Here is a 14,980-nt window from a genome sequence, read left to right as displayed (position 1 = left end):
TCTATATAACACAGAAGATAACACTTTGTATACTTTTGTAAACAAAGCTATCCTGTTGAAGACAAGGTGGTATATAGCCTATGCCACCCTACCCAACATTACCAGGAACTATATGGGATTTCCTACTTCAATGGTGTCAAAAACTCCAGTGAAGGGAGTTTCCATGTTTGTCAATAAGTAATACTATAATGTGTTAAGGGGAATCTACTGTACAGTACACAATCTCCAAATCTACAGCACGGCGGGCTTTTTCTTTTTTTAAATCTGGTTCTCTTAAGCAAGCTGGGACATTCCTAAAGTTAGGCAACACAGTGGGTTTCCATGAGAAATCTTCATTAAGATTAAATGTCAGATGTGATTAGTCATGCACTGCTCGTATATTTTTGAGATTCCCACCTTCTGCGTCACCTGGGAAGTCCTTGGGAAAAATATGATACACACGTGGCAAATATACGTGGCACACAAGGTATCAAAATTAGGCTCAAGGGTCATGTGGAAACCCCCCCCATAGACGGTCCTGTACTCCTTATTGCTTTTGCTATCTTCTAGCACAATAGAGTGGGCAGCTAGAGCCGACCAAGTGGAACCTTTTTGCTAACGCGTGTCTTTTCTGAACTGTAGCAGGCGTATGTCTTTCTTCTGAGATGGAACATTTGATAAATGTGCCGTGTGGGCTTAGGGTTACAATGTCGATCCACACCCATAGTAATGCATCAGCGCGCATGTATGAGTCAAACGTTGAGCAAAGTGATTAAAGACCTCAAAGTTCACAGGTGCTGCCTTGAGAAGAGTTACCACAGTAATAACATAGTCATTAGAACTGGAGCACTTTATCTGACGACTGTTATTTGATCTTGTATGTACTTTTGGTTTGTTTGGTATGTAAATGCTCTTTGACTTTTTTTTTTATACATAGTTTTATTTTTACAAGACTTGCTTTTATATGTGTTCGGGGGCTGCCCATGGATTACACTGTATGCATTCTGTTACATTGTACTTTTATACCTTTTTAAAAACAGCCAATAAAATGGACATATTCATTTTTATTTGTTGCTCTTTCATACAGAAAGGAATATTTCATTTGTATAAAAAAAGAAAAACATGAAAAATAGTGTTTAAAATGTTGGAGTAATATGAACATACAAACAAACAAACAAACACATCTTTTGTTAGAACAAATATTATATATATGAATGAATCATATTAACTGACACTTGTTTCTGGACTGATAAACACCTGGTAAAGTAAACAAAAACATGAATTGGAGCTGCGTAATTTGAGCTTAAAGGTCCACTTACAAGCTTTTTGATGCTTTTCCTCTGAACTCACTCGACTCAGCTGTCATGTGACCATGAGATGCAGTTTTAACCTCGAAATAAAGCTAGTAAGTGGATCTTTGATCACTTTGTTAGATATACTTTCTCTAAAGGACATAGTAACATCTGGATATTTCAAAGCACCAGAACATAATTTGACGATTGTTGTAATATGCTTTTCATGAAGAGTTAAATAAGTTAATTTGATTGTCATTGTACTATTGTAAACATGGCTGAAATCCTGCCAAACTGCTTTGACACAAATTTGGCAGACACTCTGAAAGTGGATATCTTAAAGTAGCTTGTCCAAAAAAAAAAGTACGCCATTCAGCTTCAAAGGTTATCAAAGTAAATTCTGTTTTTGTCATTTTGGATGCTGTTTGGCCACTTGCTGTGAGACAACAGTACTAACCACTGCACCACTGCGCCGTTACCAAGGAGCATCCAAAATGTTAAATGTGTATAAAAGTGGTTATAGACGGATGGATGGATGCTCACTGCTTAACTTAATAAAAACAAATAAAACAAATAATATATACAAATATAATTTAAGAAAGTATTGTGTATCATAAAAACTGAAGAATTCAAACAATACTTCGTTAAACCTTCATTTTCCCTTTGAAAATTATAAAAAAGACATGAGTCCAAAGTGTCATTATTCACGTAGTCACGAGATATCAAATATCACTTCTCTTTCTCTCTGGTCTAAAGTGCTAGTAGGGGTGGCTTTAACCTCAACGTGATCACGAAAGCTCTGTAGCACAATTGATATTTGGTGTTATTTTATATATACATGCACTCAACGGCATCTGTCAAATTATTGTTGCTTGCAATTTTCCTTCTTCTCTTTGGGTTTAGCTCGTCCCGATTTGTCCGTTTGCCGTTTTGTGGGTGGGATGAAAGTGGCCTCCTCGAGTAGGTCATGTAAGCCAGATTGTGGCACGGGGAGTGTCTGACAGGTTGGACCTATATTGTAAGAAACAGGATGTGAGTGTCCGCCCATTGTTTTAACGGTTTTCTTTTCAGAATCATCTCTCCCGCTTACGGTACCTGCCGGTCCCCCTCCGAGGCTCTCTGTGCTTTGCCTCCTGGCCTGGAAGGTCGGGTCCAGCTCTTCCGCAATGTTTCGGATCTGCTGGACTTGCCTGTAGATGCAGAAGATGCAATTTAAAGTAGGCGAACGACGTACTGTCACCGATATTCATCAGTTTCACGTAAATATTCATGAGGAGACAATTACGGTAGTGTGGAGAAGGGGCTGGGTGGCTGGTTCTCTGGGGAGCAGTCCTCAGTGGGGGAAGGAAGGCCCTCTGAGTCGAGCCTCTCTCGATGGACCTGCAGATAGCGGACAAAAGGAGTATAAATCATTTCATCACCTCAAAAAAGAAACAGATTATAAAACACAAAAATAAAAAAGGTAAGAGCCAGATTTGCAGTGTGAAAGCGTCAAGTGAAAGACATGCATGAACTGACATGTACCGTCTCAGGATGTTGAAACTTCACACTTCTGCAGTATTTACAACACACTTACCGGTCTGTCTCTTGCGTGTCTCTCTCTGTCAGGAACCACGGTCATCGATCTGTACTCGCGCCACGATGCCGACCCTTCTAGCTCACGAGATCTCCGCTTTGACTTAATTTCCTGCTTCTGCATAAAGCGTGCAATTTCCTAGAGCGAAAAAAACACACCGATAGATCATTCCACAGGTGGCTATTAAACATGAGATACATGGGGACTGTTGATAAATCAATGTACCATACCTCATCCTGCGCCACTTGTGCTACTCTGAAGTCTCCCTCTGGGTAAAAACTACATGGAGATGGCTGGGATTTCTGCAAAAAACAAAAACATGAAAAGTCAGAAACAAAAATGAATGAAAAGAGAATCCTTTCTTCTGTCCTTTCTCCTTCAACTCTTAATCTCTAAATTACCCTCCTCAGACGCCTTTCCTCTTCTTCCTGCAGCTTGTGAGCCAGTTCCTCGTCCTGTAGGACCTGCCGCAGCTCGCCCATGTCCAGGCTCTCCTCACCTGGCTGCGGCTGCGGTTGCGCTCCTAAGAGAAGTATGGCGTGTGTCAAATTCAAAAGGAACTGAATCATACAATCAGAGTGCACAGAAACTGAGACGGAAACACACAAAGACCAAATGACATTTGAATCACCCCAGGAGACGAGCGGATGCAGCATGTAAGGGCATGTTGTTAGGGTTTGAAAGGGACTTCACGCTACATCACAACTGAAAGAATGAAGAGGAGAGTGAACGCACACATTGAAGATTATTTCAGGAATACTGGAATCATAGATATGAACAGGGAAATGTCCCACTTCAGAAAGAGACCCCCCCCAAGTCACCAATAAAGCCCAAATTTGTCCAGATTAGACGATGATTGAGGGAAGATGAGAGGAACAGATGTACACAGAGCGGTAGGGAGCACAGCGTTGGAAGCTTTCCCTCAGCAGATTGGCGTTGGCGGCGGTTCTGTGCGTTACCTGCTGCCACGCGCCTTGACCCGTCCCTGTTTGAAGCCCGGCTGCTGCTGAGGCTGTGGGTCCGCTGTGGGGCTCTTCGACAGGGCCGCTCTGCTCTCCTCTCCGCCTCCTGCTCCTCCTCTGAGCTTAACCTTTCTTCGATGGTCTTGTGCCAACCTCTGCGTTCGCTCGTTGTCCTTTTGACCCTGCAATCATCTGCATTCCTCTCGCTCTCGTTATCGTCCGAGGATCGGCGCTCTCGCCACCGTCTACTGCCTCCCCTTTTTCTCCGAGCAAGATTGGAGTCTCCACTACTAATCGCGTGAATCTCTCCATCTTGCGCCACATCTTTGCGGTGCCGGTCTCCGTCTTCCCTGCGATCTCTCCCACTGCTCTCTTGGCATCTCCTCCTCTCCCTGATATCTCCATGGAAACTGTGCCTGGTGGTGGCAGCTCTCTGGAAAGCCCTCTGATGTGGTTGGGAGTCACTACAGGAGACCTCGCTCCCGTGGAGCACCTGGCTGTCTCTGCTTTGAGGCCTTATTTGAAGTGGCGCCCCGTTGGAGCCAAACCTCACAGGCACGCCCCTCTCTCTGAGGACCTGGCCCAGCATCTCCCAAACCCGTCTGGTTTCACCCTGCTGCCTGCAAGACCTCCTGGTGTTGTCCTGAAAACGGACATGTTTGTCTGGGTTTTCCGTATAGCTCCAAGTCCTCGCCAAGTCTCTGTTACTACGTTTACTCTCGTCATGAATCCTGACAGATTCACTGCGACTAGATCGCCTTTCTCTTACTTTGTCTAACCTACAGTCTCTATCCTGATCTCTGCTACTGTGGAAGCTCTGAGACTCCTCTCTATGGTTCCTTTCCTGACCCAAATTCCTAGACTTCCTCCTCTCTCGGTCACCATTTCCATTATAGCTCTCAGTCCATTCTCCTCTCTCCTCCTCTGTGACACTGCTGCGACTGTAAAGACTTCTGTAGCTTCTTTCTTGCGGCTGATGTAGTAAAGATGCTCGCCGTCGAGGAGGTGCTGTGTTGAGTCTTTCATTGAGTCTCTGGGACAAGACGGAGTGCTGCTGAGCAAAAACTGTGTCCGAGTCCTCTGAATCCTCACTGATTTCCCTAATGGAATCTGTGTGTCCTTGATTTGACCATGAAGTTGTGTTTTTCTGAGCCGCTAACCCCCTGGGGGAGTCAGCCAGAGGCCCAGTTAAGTCTGAATGGGTGTGAGAGGTAGAGCATTGCCACCTGGTGGTGGGAGATGAGTACTGCTCCTCTCCTTGGTGAAGGCCACTGAGTGTGTGCTGGCGTGGGGATGGTAGTGCAGGATCGATAGTGCTGCCTTTAGTAATGCCAAACATGCAAACACAAAAGCAATGAGGATGGTGAGGCTGCTAGCTGGTACTATATGAGAACTACAGTTAATTATGAGGTAACACATCACATGTAAAATAGCAGCACGTGACTCAAGTAGGACAGTTTGTTAGACCTTTTATAGAAACGTTTTAGACACAACTACGGCATTTTAAATACAGATAAACAGTGATATCTAAAATATAACATTAAGAGCAACATGTTACATGCACGCAACCGAGTCAGAATACACATTATGGGGAGAAGAATAAACTGTGGTGCGACAGCCATGTAGAGATGTTTTTCTCATGCGGTTGTAATGCGGAGAATGACTTACATATAACAATAATAAGCAGTAGCAATGAGGTTAAGCATGCTGAGAGACGTTAGGCATGCTCTGGGTTTGGTCCAACTTTCTTGCAAGTGTTACAAATAATTCTTAAAATCTCGGCAAATACACATAACATTTAGTTTAAATAAGCAAATTCCTAAAATTCACCATCTTTAACATTATTTAACAATATGTTATGATTGTTAACTAATGTTGTATAATACATTGAAATAAAACATAAATAAATGAAACTGTACCTTCTCTGTGGCCCTCCTGCCCTCTGCTTCTCCTCGTGAGTGTCTGCTTCTCCTCGTCCTGCATTCGTTTAGCTATTTCCTGTGGAGACGCAGACGTACAGATTGCTTATTTACATTATAAACCATAATGTGCAACCCATTTAGAATTTAGGCTAAATGAAGATCGCAGAGAAATGGAGGTCAAATAAGCGAATAAACAGGAAATATTTATTTAATATCTAATCTAATTTACAACTAGATTAGAGTGACTCGTTACGATCCTTAAATTCTAAACGGTATCATGTAATAACTGCCAATAACAACTTTCATTTGGCTCAATATTTAATTCAAAACCCAATTTAGTTTCCACAGTAAAGCTAATAATGAAATGATCTGGATAAAAACAGTAAAAATGTCAAAACAAGCATTGGTGTGCGACCACCAGTTGGCAGCATGCTGCAATAACTTTCTCTCAGACATAACATACGCTGTGCTGAGTTCAACCAGCAGATGGCAGAATAACATAGATTGTGTAAAACGAAAGCAAGGAGTCAGCTGCTAACACAAGGAACACAATTTTGGAGGAAACTTATGTTAACTTCTTTCTACAATGTACAACAACTGCTCAGAAAAAAACCTCCTTTACTGAGCATTTTAAATCACATTGCTCGTCTGTTTGACCTCACAACCCTGTTTCCCATAAACAGTCTCAGTTCCCTTTGATTTGATCTATATATTATTAGCTTTCAAGTGAAAACATGGACGTAACATGGACTGAACTCTCAACCCCGTTTGCAGTTGACTGAGTTTACGTCGAGAGGAGCCTCCATCTACATCTGGTACATCAGCGGAGGAGGCGGCTACATCCAATGCAGAGCCATGTTGGGTGACATAGTGCCACAATGACGTGATCTCCGCCCTGGGTGGCCAGACTAATTATTTCAGACAGGGGCTGTGGCTGACTCGATGGAAACTAGAAGACTCAATGAGAGACTTGCAAACTTTTAATCTCCTTGAGACTGAACTCTGGACCAGAAGACACCCTCCAACAGAAGCAGGTCAACAGAACTGTTTCACTTGAAGTAACAGCATGTCACCGAGGAATGCTCTTACTCGCGCTGCTATACTTGACTGCTCTCTGAAGGAGAACCCCCCAAGCATGGCTCTGTGTTACTTTACTTGGAAAGTCCAGAGCTAATTATGTTCTCTACATACCAGCAAATTCTACCAGTAAATACTATTAAATCTCCCTCTGTAGGCTGCATTTGCAACATAAATCATAACTAAAAGCTAACGCAGCTCCTTTTGTTAAGCAATCAGGGCGTGTGTGTCAGCCACTTTGCCAGCATCAGCAGACAATTAGCAGCTTGCCGTGGCAGGTTATGTGCGGCTTGCCACAGGGATCTGGCATTTAAAAATGCACAGCCTGATGCCTTCTGCTCCTTAATTAAAGACAAAATCTACAGGGAGCCACATATTTAATCAACACCTCTGATCAGCCAGTCATTAAGGAAGGTAAGCTAACGGGAGTGTTCACAGTTCATTATCTGATCCCAACATCAACACTCGTAAAAAAAAAAAATATTACTACAGCCGCACAGGATTAGATGCATTAACATTCCATTTGCTGCATAACCCAGCGAAATATATTAACCCATGAGGTAAATGTCCATTTATTTCTGGAGTGTAGACGCCTCATGTTGGTTCCAACAGTTCAAACCCAAACCCTTGAGTAATGATGAATGAATCCCAGTCTCTCCAACCTCACATCCACCAAACAAGGAGCTATTATAAGCCTGTCCAAGGCAGCCTCCTCTAAAAAGGAAACGGGTAAAGGAAAATATTATGCTGGAGCAGCCTTGTGACGCAGACCACTCCACTAGACCAGCTGGGGAGTTTCATGGCATAGTTGACCCTTTTTCCATACACTGCTCTTTTTCCTTACACAGCTCAACATTTCTATTGGAAGGCAGTCAAAGTTTCTTTTAAAGTGTCAAACAACCGATGTTCAGAAATGCACATGCCTGCTGTAAAAAAAAAAAAATGCAGACGTTTTTGGAGGGTCTGGGCTTCTGTGTGCACATCGGAACAACAAAGGAGACGTGATTGATGGGAACCATATGGTTGCCCCGTCGTGTTTGGGTTGTAAGGAGAATGTTTTTGCATCTAAAACATTTAGGAGACATCTAGTGCTGTAACACAAATAAGGACTAGGGAAAATGGAAAACAAGTGTCAACCATCACAGCATTATCTAGATAAGAATGTTATATTTTCATTGAACCTGCCTCTTCTCAAACTACACATGTCGAGTGTGCACAGCCAATGTGGCTAAATGTGTACACGTGAGCGTGTTTCTGTAGAGCATCGAGAGGTTGATGGTCCACGTCTGAAATCAACCGCCAGAGAAATTGCTTGCGCCGTCATCCAGATGGGTTGCTGACAGGTTGCATCTCTGTTTAACAGACGACTTTGCTCACACAGCCTTCTTACGGCACAGCGGATACATCAGAGGCCCAGAGCAGCACTTTGCTGCAACCGCCATTCATTATGGATTCAGTTAGTCTTAAGAGAGAGCAAAGTGAACCGTAGGATACTCCCTGACCTGCTGGTAACAGGGAGATAATTAAATGATACACAAGTATGTCCCAGTTGCCATATAAGTCTATGAGTCCCTGTGCTGAAGGAAAATGTACAGATAATGCTGCTGTTATGTTTAAATTTAAGCTAGATTAGGCCCAGTTCTGTCTGCACACAGTCATGCAGTTTGAGATGCATATAATCATTAATCTACCTTCATAAAGCAGCTATATTTGGCTTTTGCACCACCTTACGGAGTCAGATAATGCATTACAGCATTAAAACAGTGGTTTGAGAAGGTTTTCTAAAAACTTTTAACAACAAACCTTCAGGCCGACAGTGGGTTAGCATTTGGTTCTCAAAGGATAAATCGGAGGTGGAGTATCACTTTCAGTCAATCGTATTTTTGTCCAAGTTTCTGTTTTATAAACTGCATTGTGCCGAGTTGAGCTTGTCCATACAGAGCAGTGTCTCGCTCTGGCTGCTGACAGCAACTTGACACCCACAGGAATGGATTTGTTCCTCTTTTAAGAGCAAATCCCTCAAAATATTCCGCTTTCATACCTTTGCTGTCACGTTTGTGTCTTCTTATTTGCTGGAACAACTTTTGGTTTAAACCTAATCTTAACCATAGAGGTTTAATATAAATAGATAAGCCACTTCCATATAGGAGTCATCCAAGGGGCATTTAGATATACATATTCTAACTATGTGTGGCCAAAATAAAGAATTGTTAACAATCATATATATCGTGTGATGGACCGAGGCTCACTGTTTAGTGAGAGTTTCCTCCCATTGCCTAAAAACATGAGCAAGTTTTACTTTTCAAGGAGTTTCTTTGGATTTGGTGCAATGCATGTTGGCACAGAGTCAAGCCCACTCGATGGCCTGAATGATGATGGGATAATGTTTTGACTTTTAAATCCGGCCGATTCAAATGGGCGATGGTAAGTAGAGCTATTATGATGGATGTTAGCGTTTTCACCTGCCCCTTCTCAGCCATACAAAGGTAGCTACTGCTTGACTGTTCTGCACCATAAAAGAGGATACATGAATAGTGGGTCTGTAGTATTCATGCAGAGGTTGATTTGTATTTTCAGGAATAAAATAAATGTTGTGGCAAATTAGCAGTTAAACTGAAAACATAATTTTATATTAAATAAAAACATCTTAATTTTTTTAGTAGACCTTCTGACAGCGTGCAAAGTATGGGGTCTATCTATTTAAAGCGCTAAAGTAAAGAGTAGTAGCCTGTGTGCAGCAGCCTGCTGACTGTATAAATCCTTTTTTTTCCTCCGACACTGATGGGTGCAGATCTCCAATTGAAAAGACTTATCATATCGAGGTGGGTGGCAAGTGGATAATTGACAAGTAGGTAGCAGATTCATGTGATGTCAGAACTGACCTTTATACTTGGTTATACTGATCAAAGCATTTACAGTTTAACAATTCTGCATAAAACTAAGTGACGCATGTATTTACTGTTGGATTTACTCTAGCCTCTGCAGACGGCGCATAAGCTCTGAGTATATATGGAGCCGTCTATACTTTATGCGCAGCATTATTCGCCAAAACGCCAGAGTGCGTACTGACAAAATGTACTGTATCCAAAAGATACTCAGATATACCCATAGACTAGGTGCAACTGGCAAAAGCCATAAACTGCAACCGCCTCATTGCCGTAAATGCGGGTGGTAGTAATCTCATATCACATATTTATGGGCTACTTTATTGCCTTTGTACAAGCCTTGTAAAGAAAGAAGTCAAGTATTACATGCATTATAAAGAAACAGAAGGTTTAATATCCTGTAAACCATTTGATTTGGCTGGCAAAATATATACTTAAATCAAGATATTTAGGAGACCACCTGTATCGTAAGCATTGAAAAGCGAATTGGCCTTCTTTGTAGAATCCCTAGACCTGTAAATAGCGCTTTTATCAGTTGAGTATAAACTAAGCGTAACTGCTGTCAATGCTATCCTGTCATGACTGACCAGCAGGACTGCAGCACTGACTAAATGTCCACATAACTGAAAGGTGAATCTTCTTTTTTTTTAAAGTTTGATAGATATTAATTGGCGAACCAAACCAAATGCTGACAGAAGTCGGTTTACAACAGTTTGTACTCACCTCGTCTTCCTGCTCCCTCCTCCGGGACTCTTCAGCACAACGCTGGATGTTCTCCTGAATTAGACGGGCATACTCAAAGTCTTCCATCTCTCTACAGTCGGGAAGGAAAAAAGACTTCTCACACTTATGACATGTCATAAAACTACAAACACAACAGTGTAAATAAGAAAATAAATCTGCCTAGTAAATCTATACAGAGGAGGGTCAGGGTACATGCAGGACATGAGAACACAGATATCGGAATAGTGCAGCAAAAAAGGGAATTTTGGGGCGCAGAGGTCACCTACATTTGTCTGGAGGCCTGTCTGAGGAGGGTGCTCTGCTGGGCTTGCTCCTCTTCCTCATCCTGCAGTCTTTTTGCTACACGGATGTCATTCTGCACTAGCTGGTTCTTCTGGATGTTGGTGGTATAGTATTGCTCGACTGTAAGAGGAAAAAACGGAGAAAAAAAGAATTACTATAGATATACCTTTTGAGGAATTCTACAAAACTGCCACAAAATGACATGTCACTTTGTTTACTGTGCAAAGTTCCAAAGATGCAACACAACTGCAACAAATAGGCAAAAAGTTCATCGTAACTCCCGTATGTTTCCCAGTCTGCCTTGGTAAGCCATGAGCCTTTTACTCAAGGATCTTTTATTGTAAATATGTAATTTAGGCTATATCAACAGCTGGCAATTATAATGATTAGGTAAATTCCTTCACAGTATAACTAAAAAGAGAAAGTAGTGATTCACTAAGAGATTAGAGAGAAGCCCACATAATACAAATTACGACACATTTGTGTAGTGTGCAGCTGCAACATTCCACTTACTCTCCTGTTCCTGCAGGTTGTGTGCCAACACTCCGTCCTCCAGCACAGCAAAACATTGGCACACTGAAACAGAGGAAAGCAACACTTCAGTATCATACAAAAGGTTACAAATTGTCATTTGCTCCATCCAGAACCACTGTTGAGCCCGACAGCTTGAAATGAGACAATACTCCGGTTCAGCCCTTTGTCTAAAAGGGAAACAACAGTGCTGTGTGTCATTATGGCTGTTTGACAGACAAAAGGTGGAGGAGTTAGGAAAAAACATTTACTACTCTGGCGTAAATTACCTGTCAAATATATAAAAGGCCCTCATAAAATCCCCATCATGGCAGGGTGCCAGTGTTCCAGAGAACACACAATTTGTACTGTCCTCCCAAAGTTACCTGTTAAGTAGCGACAGAGGAACAGGTCCACCGCATTCTAGCAAAAGCATTAATGTGACTTTCTCTATCTGTGTGTGTGTGCGTGTGCGTCACAGTGTATGAATATGATGCCATCTTAAATTGTGGTTACAATGAAGGTACATGTTGTTCATTCACTGTGGTGCTCACTGTGACTATCAAATGAAGATGCAAAGTTAAGGAACTACCACCTGCAACCATTTCTACTGTGAAGCCAGTGCAGTGCAGATGGTACAAAAGTACGTAGAGTGAAATCTGTACGGTTATCGTAAATCCCAAAGCTTTAGCTAAAAGCTCTCTAGTCTGTACACCAACTCTGTGGCAAACAGAGCCTCCCCCCTCCCATGATCCCATAGTCTCACCACCTGCTGCTGGATATGGTCATAACATATCGGTTTCATGTCATTAAGGCTAGCTTAAGTCTAGCCTTGTCCTGTTTTGTCAGAAAGCAGACAAAAGACAGACAGAGACTTAAATATAGACACCAGAACAATTATGCAAAGAAAATGTTCCCAAACTTGTGAAGTCAAAAGGGATAGCCGGCATTCAGCAAGACAGTTAATTGCTGTGTTTTGACCGGAGCACATTTTAAGACTAGCAAAACAATGTGGTGAATACCCACAGTTTTGCATGACTATGTTCTGTACATTGGCTTTAGTAGCTTGAGCATCTGTGGACTGTTATTCTCATCTATGGCCATACCATGTGTTTACAGTAGTCCTAAATTAACCTTGATAGCGTCGCTGTGCCGAAGCCTAAGGGCGTTTAAAGTCTGTCAAACAAACTCAGAACGTACTCAGGAGAAAATAAACAGAGACAGTCAGCAGCAGCGCTGTAGCCCAGCTGTTTTCTCCACAGCCTCCATATTTGCAGACACACAGCCCACTGTGACCAGAAGAAAAAAACTGCTTCGTTATATCACAGATTTTCATCGGGGAATTTAAATGCTTTCAAATGCCAGGAGAAGGACAGAGAACAGTGTTTAAGAAGAGGTTTAGCTCAATGCAGAGGGAAAAGCCTCTGGCCTGAGCCAGAGGCACGACCAATTAAAAACACCTGCCATGCTAGTAACCCCTCTTAACAGCAGGCAGGGCCACTTCTGTGGTGACAACGGCTGCGTTTACATCCATGTGCTTATAGCTTAGGATACTGAAGTATTGAGTTTATGAGCCGAGTTGGCACACATAAATGCCATATGTTGTTTATAATAACCTATTTAACAACTGTAACAGTTGAGGTGCAAATGTGATCCAGTATACTGTGCGTATAAATCGGTCTGGCGCTGTAAGGAGATGTCAAAGCTAAGACATTTATTCTCACTTTGTTTGCTCAAGGAGTCAATTGTGCTTGTTTATCTCTCTGTCAGAAGAAGTACACATAAAAAGAAAGAAAAGAGAAGTGAATGAACAGACGACAAGCAAAGACCCTGGAAGTTTACTTACTAGCAGAAGATTCACTGGATGGTGTCATGGATGACGAGGACGAATGGGTGGCCTCAAGATTCATTGTAAGAGTGACATGGAGCCTACAGACTGTGGTACAGCTGTGACCATCCGTTTGGCTAGTTGAAAACACACGAAACATCAAGCATTCGACCCATCCCAAACCGCTTCTGTCTTCACTATCTCGCTAAGTTTGTACTCTCAAAGACAACTAGACATGTTATTTTAATATAAAGACACATACATCCCCCATGGACCCATCATGTCACTGTTTCACATTCATACTCTTCTACATATACGGAGTCCTCTTTGCTTTTTATTATTGCTGTACCTTTACGTGAACTACAAGAGCCTGCTCTAACAATGCAATGTTCAATGTCAACACTTATAGAACTGCTCCTGAGTTGATATAACAAGTCAGACAGAGGATAGCTCCTCTTCGTCCAGTTCTGTAAATAGGGAAATGAGGAAAGAAAAAACAGCTTCTGAAACATTCTTGTGGTAAGATCAAGTTATACTCTAAATCCTAAAAAGAAAACAACGTTCCTGCTGAGAATAACTCTTGTTTTAGTCTCCAGGGGCCTCAACAGTCAAAGTTCATAGAGAGCTAAGCCATCTAAAGGGTCCGTTTACTCCACAAATGACCACATAATACACTGCGAGTTAACCCATACCGAGACAGACACGCATTACAACTTACACCTGTCGTGGAGCTTAAGAGACTATCCCCTAAATGGATCTCCAACCTGTCCTTATGTGTCCAGTCTGTCAATGAGGAGGCGCGATTAAGTCGAACGCTTGGTTTTTATCCGACAGGATAAACCGACTGTTCAAAACACAAGCTTACTCTTAAGTCCAACTCGGAAAGCAAAACGAAATAAAGGAGGAAAAGATGGAGGAAAACGACAGTCTCGTCTGTGTGTGCTCACAAATGTGGGTGCGGGTGTGTCTGCATTGCGGGTTAACTTGTTTTTCCAACCTCCTTTAAAACTACTGTCACATTACCCTCCTAGGGGCGGGACAAGGAGACTGTGTTATTACAACTGCTAAACAGGTTTTGATGGACAGGGCGTGCAGTGCGAGTTCAGGTCGAAATTCTACTCCTCCTATATAAGCTTCTTAATAAGGGCACTGAAGGGACCCTGCTAGGCCGTGTCAGTTTCCTAAGAGGATAGAAAATCAAGGATCCGACAGACACCAGAAATTGGCTGTGGCATTTGAACACCAGAGCCCAAGATCCCCTGAGGGGTGAGAATGTCCAAGAAAGAGTGCAAGGCAACATGAACAAGGAGGCTGTATAAGATCACAAAATCTATCCAGCAACCCACTGCATTGCCCAGTAGAATGTGGGCAGACCGTCTCTGCAGTGAAACTGTGGGAGTAGGGGATATTATGAGCAGGAAACCACGACCTGCATGACCTTAAAGCCTAAACAGTCAAAACAAAGGATAATGGGTCTTGTTCCCTACCAATATTCCATGCTACTCGTCGTCCCTAAAAATCAATTTTTGAATGCAGGCACTTTGTATTTTAGCACAAATCCAACCCACATTAGAGAACTGAAAACCAATCATCTAAAATAAAATGATGCTGCTCAAACAGCCGATCAAATACTGACAGAGATATTTCTCTTTCATGTTCGCAGCTACTTGGATAGCAGCAGTGGCAAGCGTCTGCCAAAACAAAGAAAGGAGCGAAAGGAGAAAATGACAAGGGTTCTATTTTCAGCCAAAAATCATCCATCCATCCACCCACCAACCTCTCTCTTTCGCTCATCTACTCCGTTCTCGAGCTTGCCACTTTATGCACACAATTTTACCAATAATTGTCTGTCCATCCAACAACTCTCTGTGCTGAGTAATAGACTGGCAAACTGGGTGAAACTCATGGAGAACAAAGAGGTGA

General features: G+C 42.4%; 1 protein-coding gene across 1 annotated transcript; it reads right to left on the bottom strand.

Moving 5' to 3' along the window:
- Positions 1–414: 414 nt before the first annotated feature.
- ccdc187 (coiled-coil domain containing 187) lies at positions 415–13,843 on the bottom strand. Its single transcript, XM_079226498.1, has 13 exons — positions 13,776–13,843; positions 13,076–13,194; positions 11,233–11,295; positions 10,704–10,839; positions 10,417–10,507; positions 5,729–5,807; positions 3,807–5,129; positions 3,249–3,370; positions 3,078–3,149; positions 2,848–2,985; positions 2,557–2,651; positions 2,367–2,461; positions 415–2,282 (listed from the first exon to the last, which is right to left on the bottom strand). The coding sequence occupies exons 2-13, from the start codon at positions 13,137–13,139 to the stop codon at positions 2,134–2,136; spliced, it is 2,427 nt and encodes an 808-aa protein (XP_079082624.1). The 5' UTR covers positions 13,140–13,194; positions 13,776–13,843; the 3' UTR covers positions 415–2,133.
- Positions 13,844–14,980: the final 1,137 nt, after the last annotated feature.

Source organism: Taurulus bubalis (assembly GCF_910589615.1).
Source record: "Taurulus bubalis genome assembly, chromosome: 11".
Classification (NCBI taxonomy): Eukaryota; Metazoa; Chordata; class Actinopteri; order Perciformes; family Cottidae; genus Taurulus; species Taurulus bubalis.
Note: the sequence above shows the minus strand (reverse complement) of the source record. Positions and strands in the feature narration are given on the sequence as shown.